Genomic DNA, 24,761 nt, shown 5'->3' on the forward strand with positions numbered 1-24,761 from the left:
ACAGCTGTGTCATGTTCTCCTGAGAATTGTGGCTGTCTGCAAAGTAGCTGAAATGGCAATTTGTATTTCATACTCCTGCACTTAAATGATTACAGGACATGACTGAATTTCAAGGGGACATTTTACAGGAGGAATTATCTATCTGCAATATGTCAATATATAGCTTGATTTCCACCACCCCCCTCAAGTGCCCTCGTTCCATCTTAATGAGGTTTCAGCTGAGGTGAAGCGGGAGATATTCATGTAATCAGTATTTTCGCCCTTGCTTCCATCCTCCTGAAGATTCTGGTGTCAAAATACACACTTACAGAACAGATTGTTTGCAACTAAGTCTCAAGATCAGGGGCATACTTTTCTCCATTTTTTCCAGTTTAAATTCCAGTAAATACATTCAGTTGCAGAACAAATGTATTGAATTCATTTGAGTATATTTGAGGAGTCATTTTAAGATTCACTAATCCACATACATCCCCAAAGTGGTTGGTTTTGCCCGATTGCTGTTAAGTATCACAGCGACTGAGGTTGAGAAGAGATCAGCTTGCTGTGACTTGGCATTCCTTTCAAGTATGGTAAATAATGCAGGTGTCTCTGGAGCCTGCTCTATGATAAAGGATCTCCCTGCAAGATTTTAATGCACGACTAATGATGCCTGTCCTGATAAAATCATCTTTCAATTTGAAAGGTGCCTTAACGGGCTAATTGGAATTCTGCTCCTGAATGCACATTGCTCCCTGGGTCATTTGTAATGTTTCCACAATTCAACCTCTCCCTGTCTCAGCTCAAGTGAATAATGAACCGTTTGAAAACTGGCTCCTCTCGAAAGGTCTGCTGCTGTGCATTATGGTTAAGTAGGGCACAAACAGTGGTTGGTGTTTCACTCAGCACTATACTACTGCCTGATGGATACAGGATTCTAGGGAGATGCTAACTGCATTTCGTTGTCTCTGTACTGTACACTGCACAATGACAATAAAGTTTGAATCTGAGTCTGATTAGCATTCCTTTAATTAAACCCTGTGGGGTAAAGGTGCCAATATAGATAGAGATCTGGCTGACAGAAAACAAAGGGGGGGGGGGGGGGGTCGATACAAAATTGGTTTCTTCATAGAAATCAGAGGGCAGTGGTAGAGGAATGCTTTTTTGACTGGAGATCTGTGACCATTGGTGATCTACAAAGTTAAATTCAGGGACTGGACTGATTAATGCGATAAAAATAGGTGGAGTTGTGGATAGTGAGGGAGGTTGCCGATGAATACAGCAGGATATAGATCACGCACGTATACATACCTGCGCATACACACACCCCCGCACACGCAACCCCCCCACCCCAACCACCTCTTCAGCTGTGGAGCTCCAACCTTACTGTACTGATGTTTACTCATTTTCCACTTTGAGCTCTCACTTTCCAAAGGGAGAAGTGGCCGTTGGTGGTGCTCAGCGAATGAGTGTGAGCCTGTGGAGCCATGCAGGTGGGGACCCAGAACTAACTTGTCCAAAGCAGCAAACAAACAGAAGGTTTAGCATTCTGTTTGTGTTAGGACTTTCTTGTGTATTGAAATAAATGTTGTCATTGGAAACTCCTTCAATATTCTAGGTCCGAAGTATCATTTTGGTGAAAGTGTGGTAGAAGTTCTATTGTTAGTGATGTGCATGCTTATTGGTTATTCTCTATCCAGGTAATAGATCTGAGAAGCTAATCAGGTGTGACCCTCTGCTGTTTTAAGTACAAGCTTCTCCCATCTGGCAGGGAAGGAGGTTACGTGCAGGATAGCTGCAGAGTAAGAAGAAACTGTATGAAGTACTAGGGTTACATCACCGGCTGCCGTTAATAACACTGATATTGGGGGATATCTTCAATACTTGAATGTGTAAAATGGGAAGATTGCTCTGCAATTTCTTCTGAACCATCTCTGCAGTGAAAGTAGATGCACAGTTTTCCTGAAGGGCCATTATCTGAGACCCAAATAATCCTTTACATAACAAGTGCAGTCAACACTTGCTGTCATTGTGGCCATTGTCTTTGACACTCAATCTTACTTAAGGGCTAAGGGATTAAGACATAGAGAGCTAAAGACATGTTGATACAGAGCTGATCTGTTTGGAGTTGCAGATACTCAGAGCTCAATTTGAAATTACTTTTCAAATGTAATTTAAAACCATCAGAAATCAGATCTGCATAGATTGGCTTCCGAGATTAAGAGTGACATTAGTTTGTTTCATCTTTGTTTTGTCAGTGCTGTGCTCTTCAATATTCTATTAAAGAAGGATGTTGGTACAGTCACTCCCTGATTTTAAACTATTGGCATTGATTAAGTAACTGTTAGACAATAGACAATAGGTGCAGGACTAGGCCATTCGGCCCTTCGAGCCAGCACCGAGTTGGGAGATTTGAAAATACATTTGGAAAATGATACGAGTGCAATGTGAGGCCCTGGTGAAGAGCTGGGCACTTTGCTGGCTATAGTGGATGCAAGTTCTATTCAGTATCACGTGTTACACAGTTGTGAATGTGGTCACCACTGCAATGCCAAAGAACCCTCAGCTAGAATAACAAAGCAGGAGAATGGAGTATTTGAAGGAGAACTATTACTGGAAGAGATCCTTGGTTAATGAATCCAAGTTTTTCCTTTTAGAAATAACCATTTGATGCGTTGAGTGCAGATTGACTGAGCCTCTGAGAGATTTGTTGAAAATATGCAAAAGATCCGCTCCTTGCAAATGAGATTTTGTAAAAAAGTGCTTTAATATCATGTAACCATAAGCTCCATCCTTTTACAAAGTGAAGAATGTCATCATTACCTATTTTCTTAGAGAATTAACTTCATAAGAATTAATTTTCCATCCTTTGGAGTTTCAAAGTGCTTTGAAATCATTGAGTGGTTTCATAAAATAAGCTGTGCATGCTTGTGTTCAGTGAAAATATGTTGACAGGAAGAGTCTTGGAAAAGCTGTGTCTCCTGGGACTGCAGTAGAGGAGGGGAACTCGTGCTGTGGCCAACCGATACATCTGACTAACTGGATGTGCGTAGAGGATGCAAAATATTTCAGATATAGTGGCTGAAGGTCAACAGAGTTGTTCCCCCTCTACATTTCTTTCAACATCAATGCTTTGTTAAAGCATCTTCTCAAAATATTTAATAAAGTGATAGGTCTTCCGTTGAAATGTATTTACATAGTTATTCCAGAGAGTAGTAGAATTTGGGTTTATTTCGAGAACTTTGTACATGATGTGAGAAACTAACAAGTGTATTATTTCTAGATAGCCGGTTATTATTTCTAGTAGCCAGTTCGAATCCCGCTTGGAGTGCATACTGTCGTTGTGTCCTTGGGCAAGACACTTCACCCACCTTTGCCTGTGTGTGAATGTGTGTGAATGATTGGTGGTGGTCGGAGGGGCCGTAGACGCAGATTGGCAGCCACGCTTCCGTCAGTCTGCCCCAGGGCAGCTGTGGCTACAGTAGTAGCTTACCACCACCGAGTGTGACTGAGGAGTGAATGAATAATGCGATGTAAAGCGCCTTGAGTATTAGAAAGGCGCTATATAAATCCCATCCATTATTATTATTATTAGATACCCTTCACAGTTCCAACACTTTTCCCTCTCTACTCTGACTTCCTGTTTATTTAAACCGAAGATAGACACAAAGTCTATCATAGTCTGAAGAAGGGTCTCGACACAAAACGTCACCCATTCCTTCTCTCCAGACATGCTGGCTGTCCCGCTGTTACTGCAGCTTTTTGTGTCTATCTTCCTGTATACATCTCCTCCAAGCAGATAATCCACAGGTAATACAGGCAGCACAGTGGTGCAGCGGGTAGAGCTGCTGCCTCAATGGGTGGTCGATGTTCGGCATGGACTCAGAAGCTGAATGGCCTGTTTCCGTGCTGTATTTTTAAATTAACAAGCCTTCACCATCTTCTCTCAGCCTGCAAGTTCACCATTGACATCATTTGTTCTCTCTTGGTCTTCATCCTACTATAGACATTCCTTTTCTTCTCTCCATCCACACCTCCCACTCATAACAAGAGGAGTTGAGTATAGGAGCAAAGAGGTTCTTCTGCAGTTGTACAGGGCCCTAGTGAGACCACACCTGGAGTATTGTGTGCAGTTTTGGTCCCCAAATTTGAGGAAGGACATTCTTGCTGTTGAGGGAGTGCAGCGTAGGTTTACAAGGTTAATTTCCAGGATGGCAAGACTGTCATATGCTGAGAGAATGGAGCGGCTGGGCTTGTATACTCTGGAATTTAGAAGGATGAGAGGGAATCTTATTGAAACATATAAGATTATTAAGGGTTTGGACACGCTAGAGGCAGGAAACATGTTCCCGATGTTGGGGGAGTCCAGAACCAGGGGCCACAGTTTAAGAATAAGGGGTAAACCATTTAGAACGGAGATGAGGAAACACTTTTCACACAGAGTTGTGAGTGTGGAATTCTCTGCCTCAGAGGGTGGTGGAGGCTGGTTCTCTGAATACTTTCAAGAGAGAGCTAGATAGGGCCCTTAAAGATAGCGGAGTCAGGGGATATGGGGAGAAGGCAGGAACGGGGTACTGATTGTGTATGATCAGCCATGATCACATTGAAAGGTGGTGCTGGCTCGAAGGGCCGAATGACCTACTCCTGCACCTATTGTCTACTTGCTTGCTTGTTTTTTAAATTTTGTCTCGTTCTGATAAAAGGCCATCAATCTCTTTCTGTCTTCAGACTTGCTGCCCAACTTGCTGAGATTTCCAGTATTTTCTATTTTTAAGTCTAAATGCCGGAAACTTCATTATGTTACATGTATTTGTGAAATGCTGACTATCTCAATTTCTGATATTCTGCACTGTGGTACTTCTCCCTTCACTCTATCTGTTGTACTTGTGTATAGAGTGATGTACTTGTGTATAGAGTGATGTACTTGTGTATAGAGTGTTGTACTTGTGTAGAGATTGTTGTACTTGTGTAGAGATTGTTGTACTTGTGTATAGAGTGTTGTATTTGTGTATAGATTGTTGTACTTGTGTATAGATTGTTGTATTTGTGTATAGAATGTTGTACTTGTGTATAGAGTGATGTACTTGTGTAGAGATTGTTGTACTTGTGCATAGAATGTTGTACTTGTTTATAGAGTGCTGTTCTTGTGTATAGAGTGTTGTACTTGTGTCTAGAGTGATGTACTTGTGTAGAGTGTTGTACTTTTGCATAGTGTTGTACTTGTGTAGAGATTGTTGTACTTGTGTAGAGATTGTTGTACTTGTGTAGAGATTGTTGTACTTGTGTATAGAGTGTTGTATTTGTGTATAGAGTGATGTACTTGTGTAGAGATTGTTGTACTTGTGCATAGAATGTTGTACTTGGGTATAGATTGATTGTATTCACGTTTAGTATTATCTGATTTCATCAAATAACATGCAAACAATAGCTGTTCACTGTATCTCGGTACACGTGATAATAACGAGCCACTACCAATATCAGTAGATCTGTAATAATGCCTTGGTTTGAAACAAAAAGGACAGTGTCCCTTAGTTTTCACCTTCAAGGCAACCTTGTGAAAATAGTAAATGTTTTCTTAGACAGGTTAACAAATCGGTAGTGGTGTTGGTGATCCTGTAGGATGCAGCACATTTCCAACGAATTGTGTTCCAGGGACGGTGGTTAATATACTGATAATGTGAAGTAATCTCTTCAAACTTGTTTCTTCTCTGGATCTGAAACATTCTTTGAGATTAAGATTTGAAATCCTCATGGTTATTTTTGATTTGTGGCCTTATATTAAGAGAGTGGTTAGAAAGGCACTGCTTGTGCCAGTCACTAATGGGTAATATTGGTGGTGAATTGTCTCTGCTTGTACTAAGCACCACAACTGTGCTTGCTCCATCCGTGGCTGGGGGGGGGGGAAATGTCACTTGAATATTCTCGGTGCAATTGACATGGGAGAGTCCAAGGTTGAAATACACATTCAATCAGTTGGTCACAGGGTGAGAGCAGCAGCAACACAATATCTACAGCCTCACAGTCACGGATGTATATGGCTGTAACAAAGACAACATAAGCTGCGACAGGAATTGGGTCTAACGCCTGCCAGCGAGAAATGGGCAAAGTGATGGAGGGCTTCAGGGAGTTTAATGCCTTTTGAGTTGAGAACGTTAACAAAATGTACAATCATAGTTTAAAAAAAAAAAGGTTATGAAATACTTTATTCAAATCTTGGCCCCAGCTTGACTTTGGTTTACAACCTCTGCTCGATCAGTCTAAACAACTATACAAAATTATGTGACTGTTCGGTTAGAATATTCAGGTTCATATGAGCAGTGTGTGTAGGAATAGGAGGCCAGAACAAAGCTATGGGAGGATGTGGTCTCTGTGGGGAGTTTTAAACATGACTATTTGTGTTATGGAAGTAGCAGCAGCCCACATTAGAAGTGGTGTATGGAGGATTGATGCTTTGTTCATGTTTTATTGATCTCATGCAGTGATCCAGTTTCCAATTGGTAGAGAATACTTTGTAGAGCTGCAGAGTGTCCAGAGGATGGAAGCTTTGAAAACAAAACCCAATCAGCAACCATCGCTACTAAAACATGATGAACCTCCAATGTATGAGAGCTTCTGAAGTTGCATATTGGTATTTTTTAAATATTGAAAATATATAAAAATGCAAGCTAACATATTCCAGTTTGGGATTTTCTTCATGCTGCTACATTAGTGATAACTTTGCCTTTTGATTCAACAATTAGTCCTGCTTCCTCTCAGCTCAACCTCAATTTGATCCTACCCTTGGGTTCTGTTGCAATCTCTCCATGACTGTGTGGGTTTTCTCTGTATACCTCAGTTTCCTCCCATATCCCTTCCAGTATTGCGTAAATGCAGCAGTGCCGGTGAGGTCAAGGACAGGATCTGAATAGAGGAAACATTACATTGTTGGATGTTTTCTGTCGTTCTATAAGAAAATGTGTTGAGAAATTACAGAAGGGTGAAAAACTACAGAATAGTTCCAGTACGGGAACTTATTATTCCTAGAAACATAGACCACAAATAGTGAGGATAGGAAACAAAGCATTGTCCACAATAGTTCTCCACACTGGTGCCCTGCAAGCCGTGTTCCCAGCCCTTTACTGTACTCACCATCCACTAAAGAGTATGCAGGCAACTCCATCTACAAGTTTGCAGATGACACCACTGTATTCAGCAGGATCTCAAACAATGGCGACTTGCAGTGCAGGAAGGAGATAGGGAGATTAGTAACATGGTGCCAGGACAACAACTTCTCTCTTAATGTGAGCAAGATGATTGAGCTAGTTATTGCATTCAGGACATGCCCCAATCAGCATCAATCGCAATGAAGTGGAATTGGTCAAGAGTTTCAAATTTGTAGGCTTAAATATCGCCAATACTTTGTCCTATACCAACCTTAGGGTTGTTATGACCAAGAAAGCACACCAACGGGTCTGCTTTCTCAGAAGACATGAAGTTTGGCATTTCTTCAAGAGTCTAGAAAGATTCTTAACAACTTCTATAGATGCAATGTGGAAAGCATCCGGTGGGGATGTCACATTACTTGGTTTGGCAACAGCTCTGCCACCAGAGAGTTGTTGATATAGCCCAGTCCAACACACATACCAGTGTCCCCACCATCGACTCCATCTACTCTTCACCCTGCCTCGGTGAAGCAGTCAACATGATCAAGGACCTTTTTCACCCAAGCCATTCCCTCTTCTCGCCTCTCCTGTCAGGCAGAAGGTACAAACGCTTGAAAGCATGTACCACAAGATTCATTCCCTCTACTAGGTCTGGGTTTATTATGGCCACGTGTATAGCTTTGTTTTGCATGCTATCCAAACAGATTAGATATACCATGCATAAATATAATCAAAGCAAACTCAAACACAATATCAGACTACTAACAGTCTTCTCTTAAGCTAGGGTATAGTCCTGAATTTGCAACCTACTCTAAGGACTTTGGATCTTTTTTCTGTAATTATAACACTATAATACTGTAACACTATATTCTGCACTCTGGTCTATTTCTCTTTGCACTACCTGGTGTACGGCTTGATTGTACAATATGATTTGACTGGATATCATGCAAACTAAACTTTTCACTATATCTTGGTACACATGACAATAATAAACCAGATCGGACCAGATGATTCTACTGTAAACTAAGATTGTAATAGTGTTAAGGGAAAAGAGGAAGAAGAGTTTCTAAACTGCGTCCAGGGTAATGTTCCTGAGCTTTATGTTTCTACTCTAACACGCAAGGACACGCCGTTGGATACTATCCTTGGGAATGAGATGGGGCAAGTGCACCTATAATAAACCGTGGGGAAAGTCCATGTTGAAGGTTTCTGCGATCTGAGTGTTGCTGGTATGGGCTGTCTTTACAGTTCATCCATAATTGCTGATGAACTGACGCCTCCTCATCCTTCGTCATGCTGATGGGTCATGAAAGGAGACAACGGTCGCAGAGATGTGACTTAGACTCCAATTTTTAAACTAAATCTTAATTTCATAGATTACAAATGTATGATTAGTTTATTGTCATGTATACCAGGGTGTAATGGGATTCTGTGTTGACTTGAAGCTCAATGTAAATTGTGTGCACACAATAATGATAAGTACAATGATGAAGGAGTAAGTGTGTGAAAGAATATTAAAGTACAATGATGGAATAACTAATGAGGCAGAGTTAAGAGTAAGTGTACATGTCAGCATCTCTGGCAATGGTCAGTGAAAGAGGTGACAGCAGCAGTCGTTCAGTCTGGTTTTCCAAGCCCCTCTGTATACTACTAGAAGGCAGATGAGAGGAAAGGGAATGGCCAGGATGCTATCATTGTGGGATTGGAACTTGGGTCTGTAGTTCCAGGTGCCTGTATTGTTGGTCCCGTGATATAACCACTGCACTGTAACTCCACTGGCTATTGTTTAAACTACCACATATGGATAATGTGTTACTGCTTTGGAAACTCTTTGTAGAGCTCTGACAAGTTCCTGCCTCAAGAGTAGGTAGGAAATTCATCAGTAGGTGACCGCTTCACAGTTCATCACTAGCAGTAATTCAGAGAGTAAGAAAAAAATTATGAAAGAACAACCCCGCCTTGTACTTTGTTGTTGGAGCTTTAGTCCAAACTATTTCTTGCTCCCACGGTCACAAACCAGAGCTAATGTGACCATTTACAGCCTGGTGAACAGCATTCGGACCTCACTGAGAATGCCCCGCAGCCCAACAATGGGTTTCAGTGAACATTACCATCTTTTTGTTTTAGTCTGAATGGTTTATATTTTATCAGCATTAATGTGAGGTGTTGACTTCCTGCCATTCTATTTTTGATCCGAGTGTGTGATGGTGGGTGGGGCATGGACTGAAGAATTCAGCATGATATTTATGGGCTTGTTTTTAGCTTCACAGTTCACCTTTGGTGATTAGGGAGTGGCCTGGTGCTGCACCTAATGCTAGTCGCGTTATTTCAGAGATTTCCCAATATTTCTGCCACAGGTGATGATACTATTTCCAGTGATCGAGCTGGTTCAGTGACTATGTACTATACTGATTCATAGTTCCATGATTTTTCTCTGATGAGCTCATTTGGTTGATGGAAGCTGGAGTGTAATTATTCTTTATAATCTTATATTTTAAGTCAGGGACAGGCTATGGGAAATATTGCTGGAGATGATGCAGTGTTCAACTGACCCGGGCATGTTATCTACGTGCCTATCTACTCTTTCCCCCCAAAATATACTTTATTAATCAAACACAGGAATACAATAATTCAATAATACTTGATTGTCACAATCAGGACATGTCACTATCTTATTCACTGCATCAAACAGTATTCACTTACAGTGGATCAACGTCACAAATGTTGCATGAGTGAAATGTTAGAGAGGCTGGCCCAGCCACTCCATGTCTAGTGGTGCTCGGGGACAGGCTCTGGTCTTGCAGTGACTGCACCAAACTTCATTGTGTCCCTCTGCAATAGCTTCGGGCAGACCCTAATGCGTCTTTCTCTTGGACGTTGATCGTCCAGCGACACTCAGTGCCTGATCAGAGTGGATGTTGATCGTCCCGCGACACTCAGTGCCTGATCAGAGTGGACAATATACAATAGGTGCAGGAGTAGGCCAATCGGCCCTTCGAGCCAGAACCGCCATTCAATGTGATCATGGCTGATCATCCCCAATCAGTACCCCGTTCCTGCCTTCTCCCCATATCCCCTCTCCGCTATTTTTAAGAGCCCTATCTGGCTCTCTCTTGAAAGCATCCAGAGAACCTGCCTCCACCGACCGCTGAGGCAAAGAATTCCACAGACTCACCACTCTCTGTGAGAAAAAGTGTTTCCTCGTCTCCGTTCTAAATGTCTTACCCCTTATTCTTAAACTGTGGCCCATGGTTCTGGAACACGTTTCCTGCCTCTAGTGTGTCCAAACCCTTAACAATCTTATATGGTTCAATGAGATCCCTCTCATCCTTCTAAACTCCAGAGTGTCCAAGCCCAGCTGCTCCATTCCCTCAGCATACGACAGTCTGGCCATCCCGGGAAGTAACCTTGTAAACCTACGCTGCACTCCCTTAATAGCAAGAATGTCCTTCCTCAAATTAGGGGTCCAAAACTGCACACAATACTCCAGGTGTGGTCTCACTAGGGCTTTGTACAACTGCAGAAGGACCTCTTTGCTCCTATATTCGATTCCTCTTGTTATAAAGGCCAACATACCATTCGCTTTCTTCACTACCTGCTGTACCTGCATGCTTGCTTTCATAGACTGATGAACAAGGACCCCCAGATCCCATTGTACTTCCCCTTTTCCCAACTAGACGCCATTTAGATAGTAATCTGCCTTCCTGTTTTTACTAGCAAAGTGGATAACCTCACATTTATCCGGAATAAACTTCATCTGCCATGCATCTGCCCACTCCCCCAACCAGTCCAAGTCACGTTGATCGTCCAGCGACACTCAGTGCCTGATCAGAGTGGAGCGCTGAGTCCTATATTTACCAGCAGCTCAAATCCTGACATAGACCACCGCAGTTCTCTTCCACCCATCCAGGTGAGAGGAGGGTCATGACTGTCTCATCTGCCTTGCAGCCACTTTGAGGGCAGCTTGTGTGGGAAGGGAGGGGTGAGTATCCAGCTCGGCATGAAGGATCCTTCTCACCAGTTGCCACGCCCGCTTTAGTTGTTTGTTTCAGAGTTGTGCCGGCAAGGTCTTCTTTCAAATGGCTCTGACATTCTGCTCCGGGAATCATGCAAGAGTACCCACTGGCCCCTTCTCCATCGGGGCCTCCACAACATTCCACGCCACCACTGCCCACCTGCCCAGATATAGAAGGTTCCAGAAGCATCCGGGAGGCATGTAGGTCTCGTCAGCACATTGACCAGATCACACTCCTGGAATACTTTGGCTGCTTTATGAACCATTTAAAAACATCTCCAATAGTCAGAGACTATTAAAGACTATTCAGATAGATTCAATATATAATTTAGTAATTTTTTTAAATAGTTGAATGAATTAATAACATTAAAATAGTGTAAAATAATGTCAACTTTTACCATCCATGTTTTACAAAGCTGGGGACATCATTTAAATGAATGGGTTGCAGCTAACCCTGACATTTAAGGGATGCACATAAAGATGAAACCAGTGGGAGGTCAAATACACCTTCATCCAAGCTCCAGTTTGTTTCATCCAAGCTCCAGTTTGTTTCAGGCTGAAGCATTTTGCTGAAGATGCGTGGAAGTCCAGAACATTTGCAAGCACGTGTTTAGTTGACTGAACGTTCAGCACCAACTGAAGTCCAAATACATTTCAACAAAGACAAAAGGATAACTGAACCATCACAACAGAATGCAGAGCGGAGACAGCCATAGTCACATATTACAGATATTACATATTACAGGTTAGACACACCTTAAGTACCGAATGAGCTTCTGGTCAGGCTACAACTTGAGTTTGCAGATCAGTGGTCAGACTCTGAGAGACTGACTCAGCGAGAGCTTGTTCTTGTCACACTGCACCTGGGATTTTGGGATCCATTCTCATTAGTCCTAGCATGAGCACAGGGTCCAATTCAAGTTGGCAAGACATGAGAGGAGCACGGTCATGGGATTAGCCACTGGTCAGAGGACTGAGTTATGAGTAGACCTGGCAAGGTCCATAAACACCCTTCAAAGATTGACAAACATTGGGTTGGAAGTCATGTATGCACTCAGTAGCTAATGAAAGAGAGGGTTTTTTTTGTATTTTAACTTGTATTTCCCATGTGAAGCTACATCCAGTAAACATACTGCATTCAAGCAGATATGAATCATTTGCTTACCTATTATATTTTAATGCATAATGACATCAAACCTTTAATTGTGCACACCCTTAGTTTTGTACAGTCCTGAAAATGATTATTGATAAAAAGCAAATGAAAGCCTAAAACTCATTTTATCTGTCAAAAATATTAATGAAATTCTTTTAGTCCTAAATGTTGAGGGATGGATGGGAAAATATGACATTTTCAGTCAACTTGCACTCTTAAGATGGTAAACTGAATAAACTGAAAGGTAAATCAGAATATTTAGAAATAATTTGTGGTTAAAGTGTGGAAATTAAATGTTTATGTGGTACAAATAAATTGTCGGATTGCTGTTGGTAGTTTCCCCCCCCGATATTTTAGTATAGGCCTTGTCCAGGAATAATTGAAGAGGCATTTGCAGCAGCAAGGAGGGGGATTTGGTGTGTCGGCAGAGCTGATTATTTGCACAGAACTGAGAAAACAAGGGAATTAGGAAAGATTATTCTGACGTTAATGCTAACAAAATAATAGTTGTTAATATCCCAACAGAGCACTTCCTGCTTTCCTACAGTGATATCACAGTTAATTTCCACCTCAGGTTTAGTTTATTGCAAGCGTTTTTAGTTCAAATCCAGCAAACCGTTTAAAAGCAACAGCAATTAGCTCAAAATCTAATTGCAGCACATCTATGTTAACATTGCATGCAGTTCTTGTCGGGCTGTGTGTGTAAGATGCAAAATGTGATGAATTTCCCAAATACATCTGCAACGTAAGAATTCAGTCGGAGTTCATGATTTCCTACGTGTATTTTGGAATGGGGTACTCAAAAATTCTGATATTTATGTCCATTTATTTAATCCTCTATAATAAATCCGATTCATAATTTATAGAGTTATAATCTGTCCGTGTTATTTTGTCTGTCATTTGGACACAGAAAATGAGGTCACTTGTATTTCTTCCAGTGATTTTTATCAGCAGTACAATATTCAGCCAGGCATGTTGTATTTCAGATATATTTGGTAAAACATTCTACACTGATTCATGGCATACAAGAACTAGCTCATGGGAACAGAAGTTAAAGACATGGAAAACAGCCAAGTCTTAAAAATACGATTTGCCTCAAGAGCCTGTGAACACAGCTGCTTTCTCTACAGTTTTACTAATCTTTGCAGCAAATTATTGTGTATGAATAATTTTCTTTTAGCTAACAATACAGTTGGTAATTGATTGTGATAATGAGATTGCTAATCTGAGTTAATTCTATGGATTTAGTGGAGAAAATTAATAGCTGATGCAGGTCACGTTTGGTCCAGCCTGCCACAATATCTCAGACCAACAGCAATGTTTAGAAACATAGAAAATAGGTGCAGGAGTAGGCCATTCGGCCCTTCGAGCCTGCACCGCCATTCAATATGATCATGGCTGATCATCCAACTCAGTATCCTGTACCTGCCTTCTCTCCATACCCTCTGATCCCTTTAGCCACAAGGGCCACATCTAACTCCCTCTTAAATATAGCCAATGAACTGGCCTCAACTATTGTATTGTATATCTTTATTGTTATTTTCCTGAGTACTCACATACCCAGAGGAAACAAAAAAACGTTACTCAAACCAGTGTCCATTCAGTGTGCAGTAAAAAATAAATAGAAATAAAAATACATATATCATGAACAAGTTTAACACTACTCTCAACTAAACATCAACAGGCGTTCCGATCGGCAGCGGCACGACAGTGGCTCTGTCCAGGTTGGTGGTTGGTGCGCGATACTTTGGCAGGGGGCAAAGTCCGTTTAACAGTCTTATAGCCTGCGGGAAGAAGCTGAGGAGCATCCTGCTGGTTTTGCAGCTAATGCTCCTGTACCTCTTCCCAGATGGCAGGATGGAGAATATGTGATGCGATGGGTGGTAGGGGTCTTTGATGATGGAGATGGCTCTGTTGATACATCTCTTCCTGTATATGTCTACCTTCTGTGGCAGAGAGTTACAGAGACTCACCACTCTCTGTGTGAAAAATGTTTTTCTCATCTCGGTCCTAAAGGATTTCCCCTTTATCCTTAAACTGTGACCCCTTGTCCTGGACTTCCCCAACATCGGGAACAATCTTCCTGCATCTAGCCTGTCCAACCCCCCTAAGAATTGTAAGTTTCTATAAGATCCCCCCTCAATCTTCTAAATTCTAGCGAGTACAAGCCGAGTCTATCCAGTCTTTCTTCATATGAAAGTCCTGACATCCCAGGAATCAGTCTGGTGAACCTTCTTTGTACTCCCTCTAAGGCAAGAATGTATTTCCTCAGATTTGGAGACCAAAACTGTACGCAATACTCCAGGTGTGGTCTCACCAATTCTGTCCCCAGATCCCACCCCTCCTCCTCCTCCTCCTCCTCCAACACTATTACTGTGGTGTCACCTGGTCCTGGATCCAACCGTCTGGGCTGCTCTGTCCTTGCAATGGTTCTTCAAAAATCAAACAATCCTTCATGTACAAGATTCAGTTTAGATTATTGTCAGGTGTACCAAGGTGCAGTGAAACGCTTTTGTTGCATGCTAACCAGTCAGCAGAAAGACAATACATGATTACAATCGAGCCATTTAGAAACATAGAAACATAGAAAATAGGTGCAGGAGTAGGCCATTCGGCCCTTCGAGCCAGCACCGCCATTCAATATGATCATGACTGATCATCCAAAATCAGTACCCCGTTCCTGCTTTCTCTCCACATCCCTTGATTCCGTTAACCCCAAGAACAATATCTAACTCTCGTTTGAATACATCCAGTGATCTTTGGCAGATAATTCCACAGATTCACAACTCTCTATGAGTGAAAACGTTAAGGGAACATGATAAGGGAATTACGTTTAGTGCCAGGGAAAGCCAGTAAAGATCAAGGATATGAGCCAGTATCAACAACACCCTGAGGGTCGCTAATGAGGTAGATAGTAGATAAGTACTGCTCTCTGGTTGTGGTAGGATGATTAATTTGCCTGATAACAGCAGGGAAGAAACTGTCCCTGAATGTGGAGGTGTGAGTTTCACACTGGTGAATGTGAGCTAGCTATGTCGTGACAGCACATCACCGCTAATGCTGGGGTAAAAGAAAGTAGGAAAGTAGGGGGTTGAATTGGGATGGATTGAGTAATGTGGGACTGAGGTTATGAGATGAAAGCAAACCAAAAGGGGGATTTGAATGTGAAAATGTTCAATTATGGTAATAAGTTTATGTAAAGGCAAAGCATTTAAATTTTATTATTTGAATTGGCAAAAAAATCTTTGAGCCTAAGATAAAGTTCTAATTCTGTTATTATATAATTAGATAACGTGATTATTTAAATGATGCCATCAAATCAAGATTTGATTGACAATCGGAGTTAGTTTGTAAACATTGGCATGAACGGAGCATTGGAGTTGGTGTCGATGATTAGACCTGCATGTTGAAGATAAAGTGCATGTTGGTAGTAATGCAGGGAAGTGGGAAGGTGATCTTTCTGTTGTCAGTCTTTTGTAAATGGGAAGCAAGTTACAGGGTGATCATTGAGTGGAGAATCTGGCCCAGAGCAGTGGGTTTATTCCCCGCATTGTTTAATAGCACAGTTGGTGAGTTAGAGCTCAATGAGCAGATTTCCTTTGATTTTGATTTGTATTTAGAGCCAGTGTGGACCTATGGCCTTTCTACACACATTTAGATTTTCCATGCTGCAATGGGTTGTTTAGCAGCTACGTGATCTGTGTTACTCATCGGGCTGTTTGCATGTGATCTCAGAGCTCCTTGCTGGACTTAATCCGGGTGTGAGCTGCCTGTTATTTGGCAAACTGATTACCGTTTTGTTAATATCCTTATTTATAGGCTGTGGGTGTTGCCAGCAAAGTCAGCCTTAATTGCATTTGAGAAGTTGGTGGTGAACCATTCCCTTCAACTTGTGGAACAATGCCGGTGGGGAGGGAGTTCCAGCATTGCAGTAATGAGGAAGCAACAGATATATTTCCAGGTCGTCAGACATTCTCAATGCTACTCTTGGTCAAGTGTTGCTGTGATGTCTAAGCCGGCCATTCTTACCCTGCCACTGCAATATAGTTCTCTTAGTAGTAGTGACAAAACCCAACTGGGCATCATTGAACAGGTTATTGATGAGTCCTGCTTATTAAGGGTTCAAGGTTAAAGGCTATTGGCCCATTGTTTATCCCTTGAATGTAATATTTTCTATTTTTTCCTGTAACCTTTTCTCTCAAACATCCATGAACTCTCCCTCTCACCTCCTCTATCCTCTAATTCTCCCACCAGCCACCCACATAAGAGGCAACTTGCTCTGGTCAATTACCTTACCAATCAGCACATATTTAGCACGTGGAAGGAACCAGGAACGTGCAAACTCCACACAGTACGCAGGTCACCAATGACACTGGATTGCTGGAGCTCCACTGCAATGTAGGACATCAGTGTCGGGCTGAAGGACCGTTCCTTAAGGCAGTGCAACATGAATCACCAACGATTCATATTTCTCGGTCACTTTGACTGCATCCTGAAAGGTAGTTGGGGAGATATTTCTCAACATTATCGAGCATTGGAAAATATGCCTTCCGTGCCTCAAAACTAAAATTCTACCCAGGGTTGGTCTTGTTATGTTCCATACATTTAGATTACTCTCAAATCACCAGAAATCTTTAATTTCTGCTCCATGAACGGTATCAATATGAAGGTTTCACAATGAAGCACATTGTCAAGTAGAATACAGACTGCTGCTGACTGTAGATGGTTGTGAACAGTATGAGTGGCACAAATAATACCATGTACTTTGTCAGCGTACAGGAGAGAGATCGAACCCCTGGCTAAGTGGTGCCTCATTTAATGTCAACAAGACCAAGGAACTGGTTCAGGACTTCAGAAAGGGGAAGTGGGGAAACCACGTGCCAGTGTTTATTGGAGGGAGTTAAAATCTTGGATGACTAGTCCTGGGCCCAGCACTGAGATACAATCACAAAGGTGGTTTGCCAGTGACTTTCTTAGAAGTTTAAAGAGATTCAGAATGTCTACGAATACTGTGATTGCACAGATCTAGTGTAGGTATCCCGACTGGTTGCATCGTGCTTGGTGCAACAATTCCAACACGTAGGAGCATGAGAGAGAGGCTGCAGAGAGAGGGTGGTGGACTCGGCCTAGTCCATCACGGGAACAGCTCTCCCCCCACATGAGGCACTACAACAAATGTTATTTTGTTTGCATCGTCTATTTTCTTTGAGAATTATATGTGTAGTTTATGTTTAATTTATTTGTGTGTGTGTTTGTCTGAGTCTATGTACCTGCGATGCTTCTGCAAGCGAGGCTTTTTATTGTACCTGTCCCGCACCACACTGGTGCAAATGACAACAACCTTGATTTTGATCTGCAAATGTTGACACACATTGGTTTTCCCGGCTCATTTAGCACCACCAAAAATTTGTATTAGTCTTGATTGCACACAATCCAGCACTTTGCACAAAGATAATTTTCCTTGATGTCGACATCTCATTGCAAGACAGATATTTGCACTTGTAGGAGGTTTTTTGTTGTCGTTGGGGCTGTGGAAGAAGGTAACAGATTGAATTGGGAATAGTTTGTGGTCTCTCTCATTCTATATAAGTGTTGTTCAAAATAATATACACACTTCTATAAGTCAGCTAATAGTATAATAGTGGTTGATAATCACACCTGTGTGGTGCAAATGATTGCATTGCATTTGGTCTTCGCAGATGAAAATTGTAGTTGGGAAAATTTTTAGTCATATGTTACTAAAACTTACGTGAACGTGATCATCTTCAGTATTTTGTTTGTGTGAACAAATAAAACTCTGGGATGGTACACTAACAGTGAACACTTTAGTGCTGAACACTGTTTTGCAAGTTTCCTGATGTGAGTGAAATAGGAACCATTCTAGTTTGTGTTTAGGAAGGAACTGCAGATGCTGTTTTACACCGACGATAGACACAAAATGCTGGAGTAACTCAGGGGGACATGCAGCATCTCTGGATAGAATCACGCTGAGTTACTCCAGCATTTTGATCTATCTCCAGTTTTGTGTTTACATTTTTAATTGCATTAAGTGTATAGAGATGTATAAAATCACAAGGGGAATAGATAGGTATATGCACAGAGCCTTTTACCCAGAGTAGGGGATCCAATAACACAGAGAACACAGGTTTAAGGTGAAAGGGGGGAAGATTTAATAGGAACCTGATGAGCAACTTTTTCGCACAAAGGGTGGTGGATGTATGGACGAGCTGTCAGAGGAGGTAGTTGAGGCAAGGACTATATCAAAATGTAAAATACATTTGGACAATTACATGGATAAGGAATGTTTAGAGGGATATGGGGCCAAACGCAGGCAGATGGGACCAGATGGGACAAGTGTAGATGAGGCATCTTGGTCAGCATGGGCAAGTTGGGCCAAAATGCCTGTTTCCTTGCTGTGTGACTCAGATTGTTTAGGTAGTTGAAGCAGATCTTTAATTTGTTTGGGTTTGTCGTAGGTAGATTAACACCATTGTAGTCGGCCTGTTTTGTACATGTGTTTAAGTCTGCTCAATCTCTGCAAAGACCATGAGCCACTTGAGGCATTGAGTATGAAGCAGGGAGTTTCTCTGCAACTGTTCAATAAAGCTGAAGCCAACGTGACTTAACTTTGCTGCCTGGATTACATTTACAGATCACCCCAGTAGCATGGCTGGCACTACCAGATTGACTTGATTTTGCAGCATTGACTCCAGCTCTCTAAGGGAGGGGTTGATAGTGGGGAACTGATGTACACTGAGTGCTTCACATTTCATTCTGCCATCTACAGGACTGCAATCAGTCCAGGGGAAGGGGATGGGTTAAACATCCAGGGAAAAGTATAACATTTTTATAAAACTAGACTTACTTTGACATGAGAACGGCAATTATTTTTACCACGCTGATGTCGGTAATGTGACAATCGAGCTGGAACTGATGCTGTGCTTGGAGAGAAAGGAGCAATGGCAGTTGTAGTTTGATATTGTCTGTCTGCTTGTTGCAGGAACTGTGCTCTGTTAATCTGCTCAGCCCCGTGTGTGTTGGGTATACTGGAGAGAGCTTGTTAATGCAGAGAGGATAAATCTCCACAGTCTTCACCCATTATGTAATGTGATTTATGCAGAGTATGCATGTCTAATACACACAGTATTACACTCTTCTGCAAATGGAGTTGAATCATAATTGCTCTCTGGTGAATTTAGAGCATGATTTTGCTCTGAAAATATGATTCTTGAGAAACAAATGACAACAGATTTAACTGCATAAATGCTCTGTGTGTGTGCAGCATTGAGCCAGATGGTAGTGTTACCACAGATTAACTCTCTGGCAGAGCAGTGCATGTGACAATACATCGTGCAAATGATTGAAGATGCAGGTTTTATTTATTTTATGAGGCTGAGTTTCTGTGAATGTGAATTCCTCAGAGAGTATTGTTTCCTAACAGTGCAGTGGTACCAGGACAGCCACTGATGGAGTGCACAGAGTGGAAGTACATTGGAGGTTGCATTCGTGGCTGCCGTGTACATTAAGGGTGTTTGCCACCTCTGTCATAGATTTTGTGATTCTATGGTTCCTTATTCAGTGACATAGAGCAGGAACACTGTGAGGAAGCTTCATTTAACCTAACCAAATACTTGATTTTGTGCTGGAGCCATTGTTACAGAGCCATTCTAAGCAGGTTGAGGAAGGTCAGTGTGCATGGAAACTGAACTGTTCTGCAAGATTTATTGTGGATTTTCATGGAAAAGTACAGTAACTCATTGCACGCCTGTTGTTTTGTTCTGTGTGAATAATGTGGCAGGCCTTTGGTTTGGTGCCCATCCCTCCCCAGTTCCAATGACAATTGAGTGACTTGCTGGGTCACTTCAGAAGTCACTAAAGGTCAACCACATTACATGAGTCACAAGCCAGCTTTACTGGATGGGTGGGGAAGTAATGTAAGTGAACCAAATGATGGCCTTCGCAATAATGTATGAACTAACAAAAATAGCATATTATTGAATCCAGTTCATAAACATTCAATTCATAACCTCTGTTTTGAGTTTTAGATCATAACCACTGAGCTGCAATCCCTACCATGTACTGTATATGTTTCCTATAACCTAATAGTTATCTGTATTTTCTTGAAAGAATCACTGATAACTCAGCAAATGAGAAACGTAATATCTGACACCACATCTCAGGTAGTCACTAAAAAATAACACGCGCAGAAGAATCCCATTTGGTTACTACCAAACTATTGTCCGTCTCTTTCTCTCACTCACATGCTCACACACACTCACACACTCTCTCTCTCTCTCTCTCTCTCTCTCTCTCTCTCTCTCTCTCTCTCTCTCTCTCTCTCTCTCTCTCTCTCTCTGTCTCTCTTTTAAAAAAAATTTGCATTAAAGTTATCACAGCTTCCTCTCACGAGAACTGGAAATGGTTGCCCTTGAGTGAGGAAACGCCTCATTTCCTCTTTGGCCACTCTGAATTATCACAGGACTTTGCAGCATCAGCTTTGTGTCGGAGTCTTTCAAGTTCATGTACATTTCCACCTGGGGTATGTTGGTCGCTGTGGGAAAATTGGTCTGAATGGCCTGAATGGCCTGTTTCCGTGACTCTGGGACTAGCGTAGATGGGGCATGCTGGTCGATGTGGGCATGTTGGGCTGAATGGCCTGTTTCCACACTGTATGCTAGGGACTCTATGACTAAAATAATCTTGCCATAAATTATGTTAAGACATGTTGTTCATCTGAACAAGAAGGAAGAAACGCAATTGTAATCTACTCACCAATGGCGACTTCCTTCAGCTCACATCATGTAGCTGTTTTGTTCCTCTTGTGTGATGCTTTCACACCCGTATCACATGACGGCTATTGTGCCCAGTTTAAACTGCTTGATAAATCAAGTTCTATCTCCCTTCCTGTTTGTTTAATCCATTATCCTAACTTAAGTTTAGAAAACTACTTTCAGTAGCCAGCCATCCACCTTGTTGTGTTAGTCGACTCTGGGCCATTTGGCCACTGTGCTGGCTCCCTGCTCTTCATGCTCCTGGCTCACTCTTGCCCCTCACGTTCAGCTCTCGCTGTTCCATCAGCTGTTCCTATTTGCTGAATGCCTGCTCTGGGGTGACCTTGTATCCCCACCACTAACTCTCCGCTCTGCCACCTCAGCTGTTTTCCACCCTGCTACTTCTCTTGGTTCTAGCTACAACTCTTCTCCCCCTCATCTTTCACCAGCCATGCCTCCCACTTCCTCTCAGAGGCTGCCGTGATGGTCAAAACTGTTTTTTAAACTGATTAAAACTGTCTTGGAAGAACATTGTTTGAAGTTTGTGCCTGGTTTATTCATGTTCTTTTTTGCAATGTTTTTGCCAGATGAAGATTTCGTTCAATGATTCTAGTCTGCACACGACATTCGAGTACCCATCTGAGAGCTCGCTAATTCAAGAGGATGATTCTGACGGGAGTGAGGACGATGAGGAGGAGCGACCCTTGACCACCTTCTTCCCGCGTCCCAGCTACACCAGCTCCCCTACGTCCACCAGCAGCCCCATGCACTCCAACACCGTCACCTCAGGTACTTGTCCAAACAGCACCACATGAGGCGTGGGGCCACTCATCACTGGTGAAATCTCTCTACCCAAATTACTGTGGAAGGCTCTCTCTCATTACAGGCACTTCAATGGCGGCACAGCGTAGAGTTGCAGCCTCACAGCGCCAGAGTTCCCAGGTTCCATCTTGACTATGGGTGTAGTTACAGCCTCACAGCGCCAGTCCCAGGTTCCATCCTAACTATGGGTGCTTTTTCCTTTTCTATATCTTTTCACACCATCTCATCTTCGGTTCAGTTCAGTTCAGAGACATTGCGCGGAAACAGGCTCTTTGGCCCTTCATGTCCGCGCCGACCAGCGTTACCAAAACTCTACCCTGTACACACTACGGACAATTTACAATTTTTACCAAGCCAATTAATCTACAAACCTGCACGTCTTTGGAGTGTGTGAGGAAATCGGAGATCCCGGAGAAAACCCACACAGTGGGGAGAACGTACAAATCCTGTACAGACAGCACCTGTAGTCAGGATGGAACCTGGGTATATGGCGCTGTTAGGCAGCAACTCTACTGCTGCGCCACCATGCCGCTCCTGGATCACAGTTATTAAGGAAGAGTCGAGCGGACTGATTTGACAATCCTGCCGCTAATCCTGCCTTTCATTTGAGGGACATTTACACAGCTACACAGCAATCCTTCTGGCCTTGGTAGGGTGAATCAAACACAACTGCTGTACACATTTACAAAAGCAACATTCTAGATTAGGAAGCTGGGAGTCTGTGATGAAGCTGCTGTCACAACCATGGGAGGGAGGCTGAATGATGAAGCGGGCAAACAGAATAAATCAGGAACTCACAGTAACCTCATCAAGGAATGTAATCTGATGATGCAGGTCTTTGTCAATAGCTTACAACATTAGACTGCTTTATGCAATACTATTTCATTAGAAGTAGACGTGGAAGAGGAGAAGTAATTGGGGTTTTGCGAATGAAAGTGGGTGTGTAGGAGGAAATTTACTGTTCAATTGCAACAGAAACCATTTCACCAAGTTACATTGATTACTGTTGCTCTTCATTTTGCTTAGGACTTTGAAACATTCTGGGCAATGGTAACGCAGTGATTGTATTGGGTGTTAATCCAGAGAGCTGCATATATGAGCCAGAGGGATGGGCTCACTTCCAGTCGCAGCAGCTAAAGACATTCTGTTAATCAATCTGTGATATAAAGCTGGTAGGAAGAGTAGTGATTGTGATATTATCAGACTGTTGTAAAATTCCAGCTGGTTCAGTGATGTCCTCCAGGAAAGATGATTGGATACCATCCATGTCTGTTCTGGGTGCCCAACAATGTGCCTTGACTCTCACAAACTACTATGTCCGGGCCTTGTCAGCAGAATCTACATCCCATGGAAGGATTACTAGAAAACTACAGTTCATTATTTGTTAAGTGTATCGGTACAAATGTATTTTTCTTGTGAATTGCGAGCTTTGAGTATTTATTTTCATGGGGAATGTCCTTAAGGCCAGGGTTGGTGTTAGAAACATAGAAAATAGGTGCAGGAGGAGGCCATTCGGCCCTTCGAGCCTTCGGCCCTATGTGTTCCATTAGTTTTGGGCAGAACTGGTGCTACAGCTCTACCTCGTGGCTGTAACAAGGTACTGCAAGATAGTTTGTAGACACACAGATGGAATTATCCTGAAAGTGAAACAATAGCAAAAGTAAACAGTGAAGCAAGAAGTGAAGATGAATCAAAGGGTTGAAGTCGAGACCTTAGCTAGGCGATCTTGGTGTAGGAAGGAACTGCAGGTGAACCGAAGATGGACACAAAATGCTGGAGTAACTCAGCGGGACAGGCAGCATCTCTGGAGAGAAGGAATGGGTGTCGTTTCAGGTCAAGACCCTTCTTTGGACTGAATCAGGGGAGAGGGAGATACAGAGATAAGGAAATGTAAGGTGTGAAAATGAGACACAGGGGATGGAGATCAAGTCAGAGAACCGGGAAGGGGAGGGATGGAGAGAGAGGGAAGGCAAGGGTTACTTGCAGTTAGAGAAGTCAATGTTCATACTGCTGAGGTGTGAGCTGCTCATATTCTGCTTGGGCTAGCTGTTCTCTGCCATCCCTCTTGATGACTTCAGAAATCTTTTATACAGATTCAGTTCTGTGCTATTCCACATTTGAGCTCTGTAAATATTCACGTATTTCCAGTCGGTGGAGGTGTGGTCTGATCTCTCGCACTCCACGGGATCATTTACGACAACTTAGCAATCTAGCACTGGGTGGCCATTACTGATATAATGTTTCCTTCGGCAGCCCTGTCGAGTTACACGCCTAAACACACGATGCCCTTCGACACGTGGCAGGAACAGAAGCTGAATGAACCCTTTTCCAGTCGAGACAGCTCGATGCAGGGTGGAGAATCCACGACAGAGGACAACATGGTGAGTTTATTCTGTGGCAAAGTACGGCTGCTGACTGGTGTAAGATGGTTACGTTATCAGAGGTGTGTAAGCCATGGGTTGATCACATGAGCGGCCTGGGTGAGAGCAGGAAACCAGAAGCATGTGTTTATTGTGTCACATAAAGCACTGTTGTAAACTATAATCAGGTGGGTGACACACAAGGACCTCCTCCCTCCAAGGGAGCATTATCAGCTTGTCTAAATTTGGAGAGATAATTCAAGATCGTTCCGCACTGCACAGTCTAATTGCTTTAAAGGATGAATAGTCCAGAGAATTAAAGAACAAGACTGGAAGTGTTGGAGTAACTCAGTGGATCCGGCAGCATCTCTGGAGAAAAAGGATGGGTGACGTTTTGGGCGGGACCCATCTTCAGACTGTTTGTTTGAATTACTTTATTGCAGAGGCACAGCCACTGCAATAAAGTATAATGGACCAATGACAGGACTAGGTGAGCACGTGGCAATAGGGTTTAATGTCATG

At 42.5% G+C, this 24,761-nt stretch overlaps 1 protein-coding gene across 1 annotated transcript in view; it reads left to right on the plus strand.

The window, feature by feature from the left end:
* tprn (taperin) overlaps positions 1-24,761 on the plus strand; it is a 49,143-nt gene that overhangs the window by 20,848 nt on the left and 3,534 nt on the right. The window contains exons 2-3 of the mRNA XM_033049159.1: positions 21,645-21,846; positions 24,133-24,260. Coding sequence (XP_032905050.1) covers positions 21,645-21,846; positions 24,133-24,260 — 330 coding nt within the window. The remainder of the gene's footprint in view (positions 1-21,644; positions 21,847-24,132; positions 24,261-24,761) is intronic.

This window comes from Amblyraja radiata, chromosome 32 (assembly GCF_010909765.2).
Source record: "Amblyraja radiata isolate CabotCenter1 chromosome 32, sAmbRad1.1.pri, whole genome shotgun sequence".
Classification (NCBI taxonomy): Eukaryota; Metazoa; Chordata; class Chondrichthyes; order Rajiformes; family Rajidae; genus Amblyraja; species Amblyraja radiata.